General features: G+C 42.4%; 1 protein-coding gene across 2 annotated transcripts in view; it reads right to left on the bottom strand.

Annotated features, from left to right (window-relative positions):
- Window positions 1-18,344, bottom strand: part of rab28 (RAB28, member RAS oncogene family) — a 55,628-nt gene that overhangs the window by 20,222 nt on the left and 17,062 nt on the right. Inside the window, exons 2-5 of one of the 2 annotated variants that reach the window (XM_038993619.1) lie at window positions 16,445-16,541; window positions 12,593-12,681; window positions 10,777-10,906; window positions 300-2,300 (exon numbers count right to left, since the gene is read on the bottom strand). In XM_038993619.1, coding sequence (XP_038849547.1) covers window positions 1,891-2,300; window positions 10,777-10,906; window positions 12,593-12,681; window positions 16,445-16,541 — 726 coding nt within the window. In that variant the 3' untranslated portion in view covers window positions 300-1,890. Of the gene's footprint in view, window positions 1-299; window positions 2,301-10,776; window positions 10,907-12,592; window positions 12,682-16,444; window positions 16,542-18,344 lie in introns of those variants that run through there. The other variant, XM_038993620.1, reaches the window with a different exon arrangement.

The following is an 18,344-nucleotide window of genomic DNA, read 5'->3' as shown; positions in this document are numbered from 1 at the left end:
ATAAATGTTTAATGCTTTTTGACCTGTCCCCAAATGAATATGGTTGGTTCAGAGTTTGTTTTGATATTTCAACCTGCATGTCCTGATCGCTTCTGGTGTGGGTGAACAAAATCAACGCGCACGTCCGGTTTGGACAGCATGTTATCATTCCCAAACATTCTATGAAACATGAAAGTATGAACACATGAAAATGACCATGTCTACTAAGTGCTCATGTAAAAAAAGGCATCATATTCTTCCTGGGGGTGTATATGAACAGATTTTAATAAGATTTCATGTTACTAAAGTGCTCAGTTCCCCTTTAAAGATTGAAATGCAACACTGCAAAATAAGAACGAAGGAGGTGCTTCCCATCCCACTCTCAAATAACAGTCAAAAGCATAATATTAAGCTAAGGGCTTTATTAAAGTTATGCTAGCGAATCCAAAGCAGCATCGGCAAGTATCCTATGCTGTGTAAGCTTAGTCCAGGCATTCCTCCATATCAATGTTCTGGAGAAACCAAAGAAATAAAGCGCAGTTTGACCGTGATGATGGTTCCAGGCTGCCGTCGGGTCAGGTGGCTAAGCTGTGCTGCGTTGTGCAACTTAAATGGCCCGTGACTTACCACACAAGAAGGCATCCGAAGACTGATCATCTACTGCACGTGCAACAATATTTGCTTTATGGATGGCTAAAATGAATGAGGACTTTTCATTTTACTTCAGGCTCGGGACGGAGTAGGAGAGATGCGTGTACAGGTATGTTTTCAAATGGCCGCCATATTTCCATTGGGTGCCTGGCTGGCTTATCTGCAACAAAGTGCTAAACCTTCCCATTCATCCTCAGCCTCCCACTGCGTCATAGTAACCTGAATCTCTAATTATCACAGAAAATTATTTTGAGCCAAGAGGGCCTGCTGCTTTAGCTAATGCGGTTGTACTTCGGATTCGATACAATCAACATCGAATCTGGCCACTGTTTCCATTTAATAAAATGAAGAAAAATACAATTGAAAAAAAACAGGAAACGCTGGACTTGGTGTATACTGTAAACATTCCTAATCTTTACCCAAGCATGCACCATCCCTTATTGGGATCTATAGACTGTATATATAATGTTTTACAGTGTCGAACCTGCGGTCACCCTCCCTGCAGCGCTACACAGACACTGCTGACGTGTACATCTCCTATATCTGGGGGAGGGGGGGGGGGGGGGGGGCGCGAAGGACTGGGCTTTTGTCCCACCACATGTCTATTGTGGCTAAACCGTCCCCTCGGGGGCAATTAGGGCCTTTTAGTTTGTTGTAAGAGGACCTAAGTACGAGCGGGCCAAGCCAGGAAAAACATTTCTGAGCTAAACCAAAAACAGAAGCGCATTGAGCTCCTCCGGGCTCCTGGACTTCTGAGCATCTCTATTAAGAAATGTGCAGGCCTACACAGAACAGACAGGAACTGTGGCAGCTTTACTGGGGCAGGGGGTTGAGGGGAGTGGAGAGGAGGAGGGGGAGGCCTCCACCCTGGGCCTTGCCAAGAGGGCAAACAACTCCGTCCGGACAATGTTGGTGGAGGAGAGACATTTTATAACGACAACCGAGTTTAGAGATGTTATACAGATGTAGGATCTTAATTTGAGCCAGTTTGCTACAGCAGGAAAATAATCCTACAGCAATAGGAAATGTGAATTATTATGTGGATTTATTTTTTTGTAGGGTTTTATACATTTTTCGCAAGGGAATATAACTAAAATCTCAAAGTGGAAATTACAACCATCTGAAGCTTTTATTAACCTCATATACACTACAAGTTTTACATTTCTTGCATTGCAGGAAAGTTATCCTGCAACAGGGTGATCAAATGAAGATCCTACATCTGTACGAGAACCGAGTTTTGAGAAATAGGCATTTGAGTTTTCACATGGCCGAATAGGCGGCAGTGAAGAAGAGTGGGATGGGTAACGGTATGTGAAAAGGTTTGCCGTACCATGTAGAAGGTAAACACGCATGTTGTTTGACACATATAGCCAATGAAGACATTACTGTAAAAGGCAGGGAAAGAGAACATGTTAGTTCAAATTTCCCGAAAGATAGTGTGTAAGTACAGGGCTGAGCGTGTGACTGAAAGAAAGATAGTGCAACGTGTGTGAGAGCAAGAGAGAGAAAGAGAGAGGGAAAAAAGAGAGGAACAGTCTCTCGGTGCAGGAGTCTTATCTCCCAGCCAGAGGAGGGATCATGTCCCATGGAGAGCCAGCGTGGATCTGGAACATGTCCCATGGCGAAAAAGCGTGGATCTGGAACATTTCCCATGACGAGCCAGCGTGGATCTGGAACATTTCCCATGGCGAGCCAGCGTGGATGAGGCAAAAAAAAAAAAGTGTCAGAACCTCCGTGCTAAAAGGCATGAGTGATGAGGAGGGGTTAAGAGAACTGAACCCATTTAAGTCACCCAAATAAGGGCTGTGGGAGCCCATGATGGATGCCCCCAAAGCTCCTAAGGGATAGTGATATCGAAAGGGAAGGGGAATGGGTGGGTGGGGAGGGGCAGGGGTCCAGTGGTCCCCTCTTAATAAAAACAAATTGGCTTGATAAACTGCAGAATGAAAAGAGGGTGCACAGTTCCAATGTCAGCATAAACATGCCACTTGTTAAATACATTCAATAAATTATTCAGGTAATGACCAAAACACAGTATTTCAAGGTTTTAAAAAGGGAGAGTTCAGTGATTTAGCATTTTAAAATAATTTGTTTCCTTACCTTGAAAGCAGTCTTTGGACAAGGAGTGACCGCAATCCACACTTGGTTTTGTTCAACTGGCCAATGCAAACAATTAGCAACAATAGCATGTCGGGATCAATTCCTCATGTAAATCAATCTGCCACGTTTAGCATGTATCAAATGTCATACCATAATCACCTCTTAAATGGATTCGGTTACTCAATTAATTGGTTTAAATTATTTGTAGATTATTTATTTTGGACATTACTTTTAAAACATGCTAAACGGGGACATGGATTTTGATTAAAAAAAATGCTAATGATGCAAATTGTTTGCAGTAGCTAGTTTAATTAACGAAACCAATGAGTGTATTGTAGTGACTCCTTGTTCATAGACTGCACTGTAAGGAAAGAAATATATAAAATCAGTGAACTATCCCTTTAAGATGATCATGAAACATCACGTAAAATATCAAATGAAAAAAAAGTTGTACTTGATCAACTATTTACGATACATTGACTTAGCACATCATTCATTGCATGGATAAACTATAGAGTAGGGTATGAAATTTGACACAGTGGCTGTGTAAAATAAATACAAATACTGAGCTATATTGTATGCTCAAAAAAAAGGGAAATTATTTTATACTAATACAATTGCTCAGAGAAAAATATTTTGTTTAGCAAGTAATACAAAAAAATTATCCAGAAGTTATGGGTCAAAATTATTGACATCCCAAGATTCTTATAAATAAAATAGTCTACAGTTTAGCATTTGGTCCCATATTCCAAAGCACGCAATGACTACATCAAACTTGTTGCTTGTTGGATGCATTTGCTGTTTGTTTTGGTTGCGTTTCAGATTATGTTGTGACCAAAACAAATTAAATGGTAAATTACGTATTCTGTCATTTTGGAGTCACTTTTATTATAAATAAGAATATAATATGATTCTGAACAGTCCTACATTAATGTGGATGCTACCATGATTACAGATAATCCTGAATGAATCGGGAATAATAATGAGTGAGAACGTTACAGAGGGTCAAAGTTCATACCCCCAGAACACGCTAACCTCTCACCATTACCAATAACAGGAGAGGTTAGCATGTCTTTGGGGGGGGGGGGGTCTTTGACGCTCTGTAACTTTCTCACTCATTATTCACAATTAATTCAGGATTATCCGTGACATTAATGTAGAAGTGCATAGAAACATATTCTATTCTTATTTACAATAAAAGTGACTCCAAAATGACACAATACATTAATGGTAAACAATTTCTATTGGGCACCAAATAATCTGAAACACAACCAAAACAAACAGCAAATGCGTCCAACAAGTTTGTAAAATCACAAGCTTGATGTAATCATTACGTGCTAGGAATATGGGACCAAATACTACACTTTTGACTACTTTATTTATAATAATTTTTAGGGGTGTCAATTTGGATCTACCTTTGAGTAGAAAAAAAACTATTAGTTGTGAAACAAAATATTTCCCTAAGCAAATGTATTATTAGAAAATTATATAATTTCCCAATTTTTGGGAGAATACAATATAGCTCAGTATTTGTATTATTTATTTTATACAGTCATTATTGCACATTTTTAATCAAGGGGGTCTTCAGACCCCACTATACAATTTCAGACCCCACTATACATCCTTATTCACTATATCCAACATAATAACAGATGAATAAATCTGCAAGTTCAAAGCCCTTTAGGAAGCTGCAGCTACAATAGAAAGACCAATTCTTCTAACAATTAATGGTGCCATCGTTCACCTATAAGTGAAGACATCATACATCATGAATTCACACAGCGGGCAGTGCGACACCTTTACCTACACAAACCACAGGTCTCAAACTAGCCCAAATACCACCTTTAAGACTATCAATCAGTAATTCAGATGTTGTATGACAGTAAAACAAAAAATATATATATTTTGAAACATACATTGAATAATAAAGGAAAACAATATCTGAATAAGTGAGGGAGACTGCATGCATATGAAGTCTACATTTTCCTGAGAGGATACTGTGTACCATACGGTGTTACACTGGGCTGTGCTGTAATAAACAGTTATAGTATGTTTAGACAGACCAAGAGCTGAGCATTCTTCCATTACCCATGTGTGCCTAGAAAAACCCACCCTCTGCAAGTGTTTGAGTGTCTCTATGTTTCTCTGTGTGTGTGTCTGTCCGTGTGTGCATAGTTTTTGTGTTTCTGTGTGCGCAGTTGTGTGCGTGCGTTTCTGTGTGCATGCGTGCATGCGTTTGTATACACGTGTGTCCTCAATAAAACATTTAATTTGCTTCCTCCCTGAATTGTTACAAGTGGTGCCATTATTTAACACAAGGGTCTGGACAGCATGTGGAGGGCAAGGAGGTGCACAACGCCGGCTTAACACGGCACCTTAACCCTACACGGCCGTGTTAAACAGAGAATGGGGAGGCTGTTCCCCACCAGCCAAATGGCAGTGGAGGGCGGTCAGGCAGGTCAGGGTAAGGAGAGGAGGGAACAACAGCATCCCAAATAAGATATCCGTTTAAGCCCAATTACACTAAGTATACTGAGGTTTGGCAAAGATAAAGGGGGGGGGGGTTCTTATTTGCGTCTGTCTCAAAAACATTGCACAGGTACGAATAAATGGTGGGGTCAGACTGTCCTCTTTGAAGCCTTACCCTCTCTGACTGTTTGTACACGATACTGTAGACATCCAAAAGCAAGTCGATAACACACTAGTACTGCATATATGATAAGTGAGAGTGAATGAAGGGAAACAACAGTAAAACATGTCAGTGGTTAAGAGAGAGAAGGCATCTCCCAGAGGACATGCCCTCTCATAAATCTGTATAGTGCAAATCATGCTCTTATAAGCTCCTGGTTAGGTCCTTCTATTTCAGTTGACATGGTCTGAGGGCTGGTGGCTACTTCACTCATTTAGATTTCATGGGAACTTACAAAACAAAATCTCAACATTCCCCCCAAGAATGATGAATATTTTTTGTTCTATTCATTATAACTGGGTGACGGCCGGGCACTTGGTAAAAATAAAAAGAGCTATGATACATAAGTGTTAGAGGGGCTCCTCGGCAAAAGAGCGAAAGACGACGGAGCAGGGGAGGGGGAAAAAAGAAAGCAAAACAGAAATGTCTGTGTGGGCAATTCCCACAAGATAGCTAGACTAACTCTCTCTTCATGCCCTCTGAAGAAACGGAGTCCGTGAGAGGGTTCAGGGATTCATAAAGTCTCGCTAGGTAATTGATTGCTCCGGGTAGGGCAATCTGTGTGGGATTTTGTTTTTCTTCTTTGCGGACTGTAGGAGCCAAAAAAACACACATGGGCGATTCTTAGCAATATGGCCATTAAGAGCAGACTGACTGAGCGGGCAAAGGGGGGACCCTGACAGAGGGCTATACACTTCTTAAATACATATTACAGTATACACACTGACACACACTATAACAAACGCACTTACACACACGTATACACAGACACACTCACCGACAGTATACAAAATGTAGCCTAAATACGGAGGCGCCTGCCGTTAGGCCCGGGCATTAAGAGATGCGCCCTAATGCGAAGACAAGAGAATCCCTGCGCTAGACAGACGTATTAAGCCCTGACCTAAAGGCCCCGTTGAGTAACATTAGAGAGGCTTCCTGTGTAGATACCACTCTGTGGGCCATTCATCACTGGGGCGGAGGAGGAGTGGGGCGGAGGGGTTCGAGGCTGGACAGTCGACAGCCATCATTACACACGGGGCTGTGACTGGGTGCTTTACAATAACACGGCGGCAGCAATGTCTCCCCATCTGTCAGAGGGGATGTTTAAAAAAACACAGTCATCATTATTAGTCTTTATTTTGGAGAGATGCGGGTGGGGAGAGGGGGGTTCGGAAAAGGTTGTCTGGTTATCATCTAAGATCCTCTCCTCATCCAAAGTGGTGTCCAGGCGGGAGTTAGAGTAGAGGGAGGGTGCCCTGTAGCCACCACATTAGGGTCTTAAATCACTGAGGGTCACTCCCCAGAGCACGCAAACATCACCGTTCCCATCGCCCCAGGAGACCCTGCTCCTCACTATCAATTAGCTATTCGAAACACATCAATTAGCTTGAGCCGTTACACACAAAGGCCTATCTGGTATTATCGACTGCAACACACTCCTACACACATGCACACACAAACAGGATCAGAGGAGTGGAGACAGAAGGGGAAGTGAATAATCAACAGCCCCAATAGAAAAATCAGTCTCAAGTTTATAGCTAAATAGAGCTGGATACAGTAATACGTTCGATGCCGTACCGCTAAATAGAGCTGGATACAGTAATACGTTCGCCGCCGTACCGCTAAATAGAGCTGGATACAGTAATACGTTCGCCGCCGTACCGCTAAATAGAGCTGGATACAGTAATACGTTCGCAGCCGTACCGCTAAATAGAGCTGGATACAGTAATACGTTCGCAGCCGTACCACTAAACGGAGCCAGGTACAGGAATATGGTCGCTGCCATACCGCAAAATAAATCAAAATCAAATGTGCCGAATACAGTGAAAGGCTTACTTACGAGCCCCTAACCAACAACGCAGTTTAAAAAAAATATGGATAAGAATAAGAAATAAAAGTAACAAGTAACTAACGACCAGCAGTAAAATAAAAAATAGCGAGACTATATACAGGGGGGTACTGGTACAGAGTCAATGTGCGTGGGCACCGGTTAGTCGAGGTAATATGTACATGTAGGTAGAGTTATTAAAGTGACTATGCATAGATGATAACAACAGAGAGCAGCAGCAGTGTAAGAGGGGGGGAAATGCAAATAGTCTGGGTAGCCATTTGATTAGGTGTTTAGGAGTCTTATGGCCTAGACTTTGCGGTCCGGTACCGCTTGCCGTGCGGTAGCAGAGAACAGTATATGACTAGGGTGGCTGGAGTCTTTGATACTTTTTAGGGCCTTCCTCTGTCACCGACTGGTTTAGAGGTCCTGGATGGCAGGAAGCTTGGCCCCAGTGATGTACTGGGCCGTTCGCACTACCCTCTGTAGTGCCTTGCGTTTGGAGGCCAAGCAGTTGCCATACCAAGCAGTAATGCAACCAGTCAGAATGCTCTCGATGGTGCAACTGTAGAACCTTTTGAGTATCTGAGGACCCATGCCAAATCTTCTGTCTCCTGAGGGGGAATAGGTTTTGTTGTGCCCTCTTCACAACTGTCTTGGTGTGCTTGGACCATGTTAATTTGTTGGTGATGTGGACACCAAGGAACTTGAAGCTCTCAACCTGCTCCAATGCAGCCCCGTCGATGAGAATGGGGGCGTGCTCGGTCCTCCTTTTCCTGTAGTCCACAATCATCTCCTTTGTCTTGATCACGTTGAGGGAGAGGTTGTTGTCCTCCTCTGTGTTGAGGATCAGCGTTGCGGATGGATTTGTTGTTACCTACCCTTACCACCTGGGGGCGGCCCGTCAGGAAGTCCAGGATCCAGTTGCAGAGGGAGGTGTTTAGTCCCAGGGTCTTTAGGTTATTGATGAGATTTGAGGGCACCATGGTGTTGAACGCTGAGCTGTAGTCAATGAATAGCATTCTCACATAGGTGTTCCAGGTGGGAAAAGGCAGTCTGGAGTGAAATAGAGATTGCATCATCTGTGGATCTGTTGGGGCGGTATGCAAATTGGAGTGGGTCCAGGGTTTCTGGGATAATGGTGTTGATGTGAGCCATGCCCAGACTTTCAAAGCACTTCATGGCTACAGACGTGAGTGCTACGGGTTGGTAGTCATTTAGGCAGGTTGCCTTCATGTTCTTGAGCACAGGCACTATGGTGGTCTGCTTAAAACATGTTGGTATTACAGACTCGGACAGGGAGAGGTTGAACATTTCTGTGAAGACACTTGCCAGTTGGTCAGCGCATGCTCGCAGTACAAGTCCTGGTAATCCGTCTGGCCCTGCGGCCTTGTGAATGTTTACCTGTTTAAAGGTCTTACTCACATCGGCTGCGGAGAGTGTGATCACACAGTCTTCCGGAACAGCAGGTGCTCTCATGCATGTTTCAGCGTTATTGGCCTCGAAGCGAGCATAGAAGTAGTTTAGCTCGTTTGGTAGGCTCGTGTGGCTGGGCAGCTCTTGGCTGTGCTTCCCTTTGTAGTCTGTAATGGTTTGCAAGCCCTGCCACATCCGACGAGCATCAGAGCCGGTGTAGTACGATTCAATCTTAGTCCTGTATTGATGCTTTGCCTGTTTGATGGTTCGTCGGAGGGCATAGCGGGATTTCTTATAAGCTTCCGGATTAGAGTCCCGCTCCTTGAAAGCGGCAGGTCTAGCCTTTAGGTCAGTTTGGATGTTGCCTGTAATCCATGGCTTCTGGTTGGTGTATGTACGTTCAGTCACTGTGGGGACGACGTCATCGATGCACTTATTGACGAAGCCAGTGACTGATGTGGTGTACTCCTCAATGCCATTGGAGGAATCCCGAAACATATTCCAGTCTGTGCCAGCAAAACAGTCCTGTAGCTTAGCATGTGCTTCATCTGACCACTTTTTTATTGATCTAGTCACTGGTGCTTCCTGCTTTAATTTTTGCTTGTAAGCAGGAATCAGGAGGATAGAATTATGGTCATACTTGCCAAATGGAAGGCGAGGGAGAGCTTAGTATGCGTCTCTGTGTGTGGAGTAAAGGTAGTCCAGAGTTTTTCCCCCTCTGGTTGCACATTTAACATGCTGACAGAAATTTGGTAAAATTGATTTAAGTTTCCCTGCGTTAAATTCCCCGGCTACTAGGAGCGCCGCCTCTGGGTGACCGTTTTCTTGTTTGCTTATGGCGGAATACAGCTCATTCAGTGCGGTCTCAGTGCCAGCCTCTGACTGTGGTTTTATGTAAACAGCTACGAAAAATACAGATAAAACTCTCTCAGTAGATCGAGTATCTCATGATAAGCTGTAGACCACACTACCTCAGGCGAGCAATAGCTCAAGACTTCCTTAATGTATTGTGCACCAGCTGTTATTTACAAAAATACATAGTCCGCCGCCCCTAGTCTTACCAGACGCCGCTGTTTTATGCTGCCGGTGCAGCGTATAACCAGCCAGCTGTATGTTGATAATGTCATCGTTCAGCCATGACTCCGTGAAGCATAAGATATTACAGTTTTGAATGTCCCGTTGGTAGCTTAATCTTCCGCGACTGTCATCTATTTTATTGTCCAAAGACTGTATATTTGCTAGAAGAATGGAAGGAAGTGGGTGTTTTTACGATCACCTACGAATTCTCAGAAGGCAGCCCGCCCTCCGGCCCCTTTTTCTCCGCCTCTTCATGCAAATCACGGGGATCTGGGCCTGTTCCCGAGAAAGCAGTATATCGTACTGGGTACAGTAATATGGTCGCTGCTGTACTGCAGAATAGAGCTGGGTACAGTAATATGGTCGCTGCTGTACTGCAGAATAGAGCTGGGTACAGTAATATGGTCGCTGCTGTAATGCAGAATAGAGCTGGGTACAGTAATATGGTCGCTGCTGTAATGCAGAATAGAGCTGGGTACAGTAATATGGTCGCTGCTGTAATGCAGAATAGAGCTGGGTACAGTAATATGGTTGCTGATGTACTGCTAAATCATGCAGTGTCAAGAAAAGTGAAAAATAAATTTAAAAAATGGTCCGGCAGAGAAAGATTGTGATTTTTCTTTTCTGCACTGAAAATGACATTGTCTTCACAGCTCTCTGTGTTCATACATTATGGTTGACTCATCTGCTTATCCTTCAGTCCCTTTTATGATGTGTAAGAGCGTGGCCTATGAGCAGAAGAAAAGAAAGGGGGAAAGTGGATACCTAGTCAGTTGCACAACTGAATGCATTCAACCGAAATGTGTCTTCCGCATTTAACCCAACCCCTCTGAATCAGATCAGTGTGGGTGGGGGCTGCCTTAATCAAAGTCCACGTCATCACCCGAGGAGCAGTTGTTGTTGGGGGTTAACTGATTTTTCCACCTTGCCGGCTCTGGGATTCGAACCAGCGACCTTCAGTTACTGGCCCAAGGCTCATAACCACTAGGCTACCTGCGAGTGCATGTGTGCGTGCATGTGCGTCAGCAATACTTACTTTTGTTTCCCACCAGGGAGACCACAGGCTGGACGTCAGACTCTTCATTGGCCTTCTTGACCATGCCGTACCAGTCCTCCAGATTCTTAAAGCTCTGGTAGTTTGTAATGTCGTACACTAGAAGAACACCCTAAAAAACAATACCATGGAAAATCTGAAATGATTTAAATCACAACATCCCAAAACAAATTCAATTTGACATAAGATGAGAACAAACATGAGAGCGGTTGAGTGTGAACAGCAGGTGGCACTAGTGTCTGAGAAAAGACAGTCCTCTTACCCCTATCCATCTCAAAACACACACTCCCCAAGGAGTTCGCACCTCCTCAGCTCTCTCTAAGTTAGTCATGGTATTAAAGATCTAGATCGCTGTTACAGATGCAGAGAGACATGCTAAGAACATACAGCCGAACCACTACGCCTACGCTCTAATTTGTCTGTTTGTGAACATCGGGGCGAGGGGAACCGCAGAGTTTTGTCCACCCAGTCAAACAAGCATATGAAGGTAAGATGGGGGTTAGGTTAGGTTCCCTGGCCACAAAATTGGCTGTGTTGTCTGTGCTTACAAATAAAAGAGGGTAATATACGTGTGGTTATGAAGGAGGTCTCATCCCTCTCTTCATCGAAATACTTTGTAAGTATTGTCAGCGTAGGTACAAAAACGGAAGTAGTCCTATAGCAAAGCACAAAAGGTGCCCATCGGAGTAACCAGACCGTTAAAGCTGGCGTCTGTACTAGTTGATATGTAAACATAAGATGAAACACTTCAGTGTACATGTTAAAAACAAAAGCCTCAAGTGCCAACATTGTGTCAGTTTATCTCTTTACCATTCCAAAAGACTATAGAATATGAAAAGGAGCCAAAATAAATAGACTACCTTGCCTTTGATTGCATCATCATGAAACAGAATTGCAGCTCCTTTTTCTTCAGGAAGCGTCTGGTCCGGGACACGCAATGTCACAACACAAGGCCGGTGACGACAGTTTGTGTCAGTTACAATTACAGCGCGTCGCTACCAATGACTATGATTGATTGTCGCCCGTGGCTCGTCGAACAATGGTCGTGAAAGCCCCATAAAGCTCTGGTGAGAAACCCGCAGAGCAAAGTATTCCAATGTGGCATTGATGGACGACACTTTGTTGTTGTGTGTGAGTGAGCGGGCGGGCGGGGTGGCTGAGGAGGTATTACAGTACAGACATGACCGACCTACACACACACACACACACCAACAGCCTCAAGTGTTGTCTCGGTCTCTACATCCCATACAGGCCCCATGCTCTTCAGATAAACCAGATCTATAGCTATATCTATACCTCTTCAAACAAGTGCAGCTTTGAGAGCGTAGAATATGGCTTTGGGTGACAGATAATTGTAGCCTATATAGCAACAACCACTTAGGGATGTTGCTTAGCGGAATGAGGCAAACGCACAAACATAACACTCTCACCCACGTGTTATTGCAGTGTCAACACAAACCTCGCTCTATTCACAATCATTTGTAAATATGCTTATTTTGTTAATAAATAATGAAGTTAGAGCAGGGGAAGGGAGAAAGAGTGAAAGGTGTTTCTTACTCCCCCTCATACTGTACATAGTCTAGTCCATATGACCAGCTAAGTAGTAAAACTTGGCTGCAGTCTGTGCAGGGTCCTGTTGCACTAATATTATCATAAAGGCTTATTAACTACCCAAGCCTAATAGGGAAACACTATTACATTGTAAATTTGTTAAATACAGTTAAAAAGTTCAGAGCTCTAACGTGAACAACGACGGACCACCTCAGCGTTTATTGTGTGCGTGTGTATGTTACAGTACCTGAGCACCATAGACATATTTATCCAGCATTTTCCCTCCAATCGTTTGACCTCCAATATCCCACACTTGCAGGGTAACATTCAAGTTGCCTGAGGGAAGAGGAAATGGAGAAACTTAAAATCATTAGAAACTATTAAATGACTTCAATGTTTCAAACAAAAGCTGCTGCAATGCAGCCCACATATTACAAAACTATCAACGTTTGGCTTGACGCGTTAGCTTCTTTTTCATATCATCAACTTCTGACTAAAAAGTGAACGTAAGTCGATCAACTGGAAAAGAACGTGACAAGAGAAGACAAATTCAATTGTACTGTAATTTGTGAGCTTTCCATCTCGGTTGTTTTGGTTCCCTTTATAGGCGTTTGTTTTAACAAAGCTCATAATCTTTGGGAAATCACGAGTCAGTCGTAACCGGAGCCTATATTTTGGGAGAGGGATTTCTATAATAAAACGTTGACTTTGTTCATGTACATATTGGAAACAATAAATCATAGATTAATCTTTAATTTTTAACCGCTCGCCTCTGGCAGGTCACACATGCTCCACATCCAAGAATATCCAGAGGAGAGATTCAGGGGGATGAATAGGTATGCTTACCCTGTAATTTAAACATTCTCAATACCCCTGGCCGGAAAAAAATGAGCACTTATTAGCCTGGGAATAGCTGTTTGCATTGTGTCGTTCTCTGCCAAGTCGAGGAGAGTAAGGAGAAATATGTGGTGTTAAGAAAAATACAGATAATTAAACACAAAATAAGAAGCAAAAGAAGACTACTGTCCCAATTTATATAGGAGGGAGGTGGGGAGAGGGAGAGAGGGGGACCGGGTACAAAACCAAATCTAAATAAATATTTTCCTCCTCTGGAAAATGAAAAGGGTGGTTGAGAAAAGAAAAGAAGAGAAGACCAGACAGTGAGGAGTTTGTCGGTGTGATGAGGGCCCTTCATTGGCCTAGAGCGCTTATGGCGAGCCGAGCGTACAGTGTGGACACGGCTGGACGAGCTGACCCCCACCACACAAGTCCCTGTTTCTCCGAGGAAGGAAGCGCGAGTGTTCACAGTGACTACATCTAGACTATACAGTGTCAATGTAAAGCTACATTGAAGAGTGCAATGAATAATTGCCCTTGGTGTTACAGCATGCGAGCTATCCCCACCCATCCCCTGCAGTCGGACACAAACTTTATTTCTGTTTAAAAGACTCAACAGACCCAAAGTTTCCCTGCTTACGTGGTGAGTTAGTGGCTGATTTTGTGTTTTTAGTAGTCTTCATTAGCTATTAGCACTGTTCAGTGGAACCCAATAAAAACACTATCAAAACATCACCATTTTGATAAGTATTAATTCACAGACCAAACATGAGACATCTGGAAGAGGTATTGTTAAAAGCACACAAAGAGAAGTTTGTGTGCCAATCGGCCTCACCTCACCTCTCCACGCGTTGGAAAATGTACATTAAGTTTGACAAGCTGGGCCTTCACGGTGAGAGGGGCGCCGGCTATACTCTCCCCCCCATCTTGGAGATCCCCATAGAGCCCCACAACACATCCAGTCGAAGGCGGGCGTAGGTCCTAACGAAGCTCAGGACCACCCAAATGGCAAACACAGCCATCCTCTTCATCAGGTCAAGAGAACCCAATCTCCCAGAAAATGTGCCATTTTACAACTCGTGTTGAACCAACGTCTACTATTATACACACACACACACACACGTCTTGCCGTGCTGCAGATAAGTAATGGTTCTCAACTATTTTTACCAGAATCACAACAACTAAGATTGGAATTATTTGTGCGATGTCTCATTGAAGCCTTGCCTTTCCCTATTTCACTAAGGAATGCCTAATTATCTCTACTAAAACATTCATGTTTTCTTTCTCCTACTATTACCAACTGAAACTGAATATAGGACTAAATGTAATAGTTTCAAGTTATCATATATTTATTTTAGTACTTAATCCACCCTTGCTTAAATGTTATTTTATTAGTCATAAAAGAATGGAGCTACTTTGCAGACTTTTGCAGCTTTATGCCTTGGCACCATTTTAAATATGCAATTTAAAATCCTGAAAATCCCCATGCCATATGGTAGGAAGTGAAAATGGGGGGCTTTAGTCTAAATATAACATTAGTCAATAAACATTTATTTTACACATCTAAGAGGATACAGAGCGAGGCTTTATTTCCGTGGGTTTGAAAATAAACAAATAAGAACATGAATGTTTTATGTGGTTCAGAACAAAGATCAGTTGAACCCCGGGATATGAATATAAAATGCTAAATGTATTTACTCTGTACTGTGCCCACAGAATTATGTGTAAGGCTCGCCTCTCTGGACATAAGCTGTCCATTGGCTTCATGGAGGGAAAAAATCCTGGTGTTTGCCCTAGAGAGAACAGCTTTCAGAATGAATAAGGATGAGAAGTGGCAGACTCTCCACAATGTGGTGCTACCAAGAAAGACACATTGAAAGTCCTGAGATAACCTGAGGAACAAAATTGTTCGGTTTTACCATGAAACACTGGGGAAGGAAAATACGCAACAACACATTTTGTATCAATTTGAAAATAAATTCAGAAATTCTAATGCTTTGTGTAATAACAATAAAAAGTTAAATTGTGCACAAACTCAAATTCACATACAGCTTTTGTAAAAAGAAATGTAATACATTCCAAGTAGGCTACTTTAATAACGTCGGAATAGTTTTAGATATGCACGTTTCATAAGCAGCATTCAAGAGATTTAAAGTCAGACACTGCAGCATCTTACATCAAGGTGCCTCTAACGCAGGGTTTCCCAAACTTGCACCCCTTGGGGTCCTGAGGACCGAGTTTGGGAAACCCTGCGTTAGAGGCACCTTGATGTAAGATGCTGCAGTGTCTGACTTTAAATCTCTTGAATGCTGCTTATGAAACGTGCATATCTAAAACTATTCCGATTTTTGTCCTAGCACTAAACAGCTGATGCAAATAATCAACTAATCATCAAGCTTTGATCATTTTAATCCACTGTGTAGTGCTAAGGCCAAAAACAAAACAATCCCCTGGGGGGGGGGGGGGGGCATGTGAGTGCGTGTGTGCCTGCGTGAGTGTGTGTCTGTATCTGTGGTGTGGTAAAGAGCAGGCCGGCACGCCCAAAGGATGAAGGTGTTTTACCTGGCAGAGTTATTCTCTTAGGAAAGAACCAAATGATGAAGGTGTCTTACCTGGCAGAGGTATTCTTTTAGGAAAGGACCAAATGATGAAGGTGTCTTACCTGGCAGAGTTATTCTTTTAGGAAAGGACCAAAGGATGAAGGTGTCTTACCTGGTAGAGTTATTCTCTTCAGAAAGAACCAGAGGATGAAAATGTCTTACCTGGTAGAGTTATTGTCTTCAGAAAGAACCAGAGGATGAAGGTGTCTTACCTGGTAGAGTTATTGTCTTCAGAAAGAACCAGAGGATGAAGGTGTCTTACCTGGTAGAGTTATTGTCTTCAGAAAGAACCAGAGGATGAAGGTGTCTTACCTGGTAGAGTTATTGTCTTCAGAAAGAACCAAAGGATGAAGGTGTCTTACCTGGCAGAGTTATTCTTTTAGGAAAGAACCAAAGGATGAAGGTGTCTTACCTGGTAGAGTTATTCTCTTCAGAAAGAACCAGAGGATGAAGATTTCTTACCTGGTGGAGTTATTGTCTTCAGAAAGAACCAGAGGATGAAGGTGTCTTACCTGGTAGAGTTATTGTCTTCAGAAAGAACCAAAGGATGAAGGTGTCTTACCTGGTAGAGTTATTGTCTAAGGAAAGAACCAAAGGATGAAGGTGTCTTACCTGGTAGAGTTATTCTCTTAGGAAAGAACCAAAGGATGAAGGTGTCTTACCTGGCAGAGTTATTCTCTTCAGAAAGAAATCCAGGCCAATGGTCTGTTTGTACTGTTTCCCAAAGGCCTCTTGCGCAAACCTGGTGGCGAGTGACGTCTGAAACAGAGAGAGATCATGTTAAGACCCTTTTCCTGCCATTAAAACGACTAAATAAGTTGAATTCAAGCCTTATGAACAAGTCTGAGTGTTGGAGTTGGAGTGGTGTTCTGTATAACAACTAGGCCTATTCATAAATCCAAATGAACTGGGCCCATGACTTTTCTATTTAAAAAAAAAAAATATATATATATATATATATATATATAAATAAAAATAAAATAAAATATAAATAAACATACTTAAAAAAAAAAAGAAGAGTATACTGCTTGGGAAGACGTTTACCCTAGCAATTGTAATTAATGTGAGGTAAGCTAAAGCAATTACCTCTGCTGTCTCGCAAAGCTATCAAGGCCTGCCTGACTGTAAAAATCCAAGTGAATTAAGAAAACAGGTGTCTGGGTAGACGAATCATACATCCTAACTACAGCTTCTAATTGCCACTGCACAAAATTAGAAAACTCCATCTCTCCATGTCACTAGGCTAGTCTTAAAACCATGGGAATTTACAGCACAGACTTGACATGCCAAGTTTAATTCATTTTGATGGATGAGGACAAGAAAAAAAGCGCTGGATGTCTATTAGCTATCTTTAGAGCAGTGTGCTTACATAAACATGGAGGGATAATGGAACAGTGGAGCTTCCTAAGTCTTCCTGTGTTGAATTCATTTTATGTACTACTTGACTATCGCTGAAGGTTATAGAATTTGAAATAAATTGTTTCTTTACGTCCACAGAGCATTCATATAATTTACTGCCATTTATTTTCTGATATATTTCAAGTTGCCAACAATACGTCAAAAATAAAGGACAGAAAAGTCATATGGAACTGACGCCAAAAGGGAACACAGGGGACTACAATTAAACCTGTTATCTACATTAGTCAAAACAGTCAAGCATAGGCTATTTCAACTTTTTGCGGCATCAAAATATGCCCAATTTCAGTCAATCATTATGTTGCAACTCCACTGTAGAGTATTGTAAGGTCTATCCCAAATACAATCGCTGAAGAGGAGTCATCTTGGCAGCTGTTTCTCATGTGGCTGAATAGGACAGATCTTCATTAGATTGAAGAGTCATCATCTATGCAGCTGTTTCTCAAGTGGCTGAATAGGACAGATCATCAAATCAAATTGTATTGGTCACATACACATGGTTAGCAGATGTTAATGCAAGTATGGCAAAATGCTTGTGCTTCTAGTTCCGACAGTGCAGTAATATCTAACAATTCCACAACAACTACCCAATACACATAAATCTAAGTAAAGGGATGGAATAAGAATATGTACATATAAATACGGATGAGCGATGACCGAGCGACATTGGCAAGATGCAATAGATGGTATAGAATACAGTATATACATATGAGATTAGTAGCGCAAGATATGTAAACATTATTAAAGTGGAATTATTAAAGTGACTAGTGATCCATTTATTAAAGTGGCCAATGATTTTGAGTCTGTATGTAGGCAGCAGCGAGGAGTCATCTTGGCAGCTGTTTCTCAAGTGGCTGAATAGGACAGATCTTCATTAGACTGAAATACCCCAAACACCTTGGAGGCCAACGCTTTCTACATAGGTTGCAGTGTCCTTATACTTTCATTAAACTTAAGCCTGCGACTCTGAAATCGTGCGTTGACCAAAAGGTCTGAAAAAGTCGACTTGTTGAGCATTTCACAAGCTCAATGCTGAGTGACAACTTACTGGAGGTGACTGACACAACAAGGAGAAAATTGGCCATTTAAGTAGCCCACACAATCACTGACAACACAGGAATAACTATCCCGGACAGCAACAATCTA

This window comes from Salvelinus namaycush, chromosome 5, assembly GCF_016432855.1.
Source record: "Salvelinus namaycush isolate Seneca chromosome 5, SaNama_1.0, whole genome shotgun sequence".
Taxonomy (NCBI): domain Eukaryota; kingdom Metazoa; phylum Chordata; class Actinopteri; order Salmoniformes; family Salmonidae; genus Salvelinus; species Salvelinus namaycush.
This window is presented reverse-complemented; position numbering and strand designations above follow the sequence as displayed.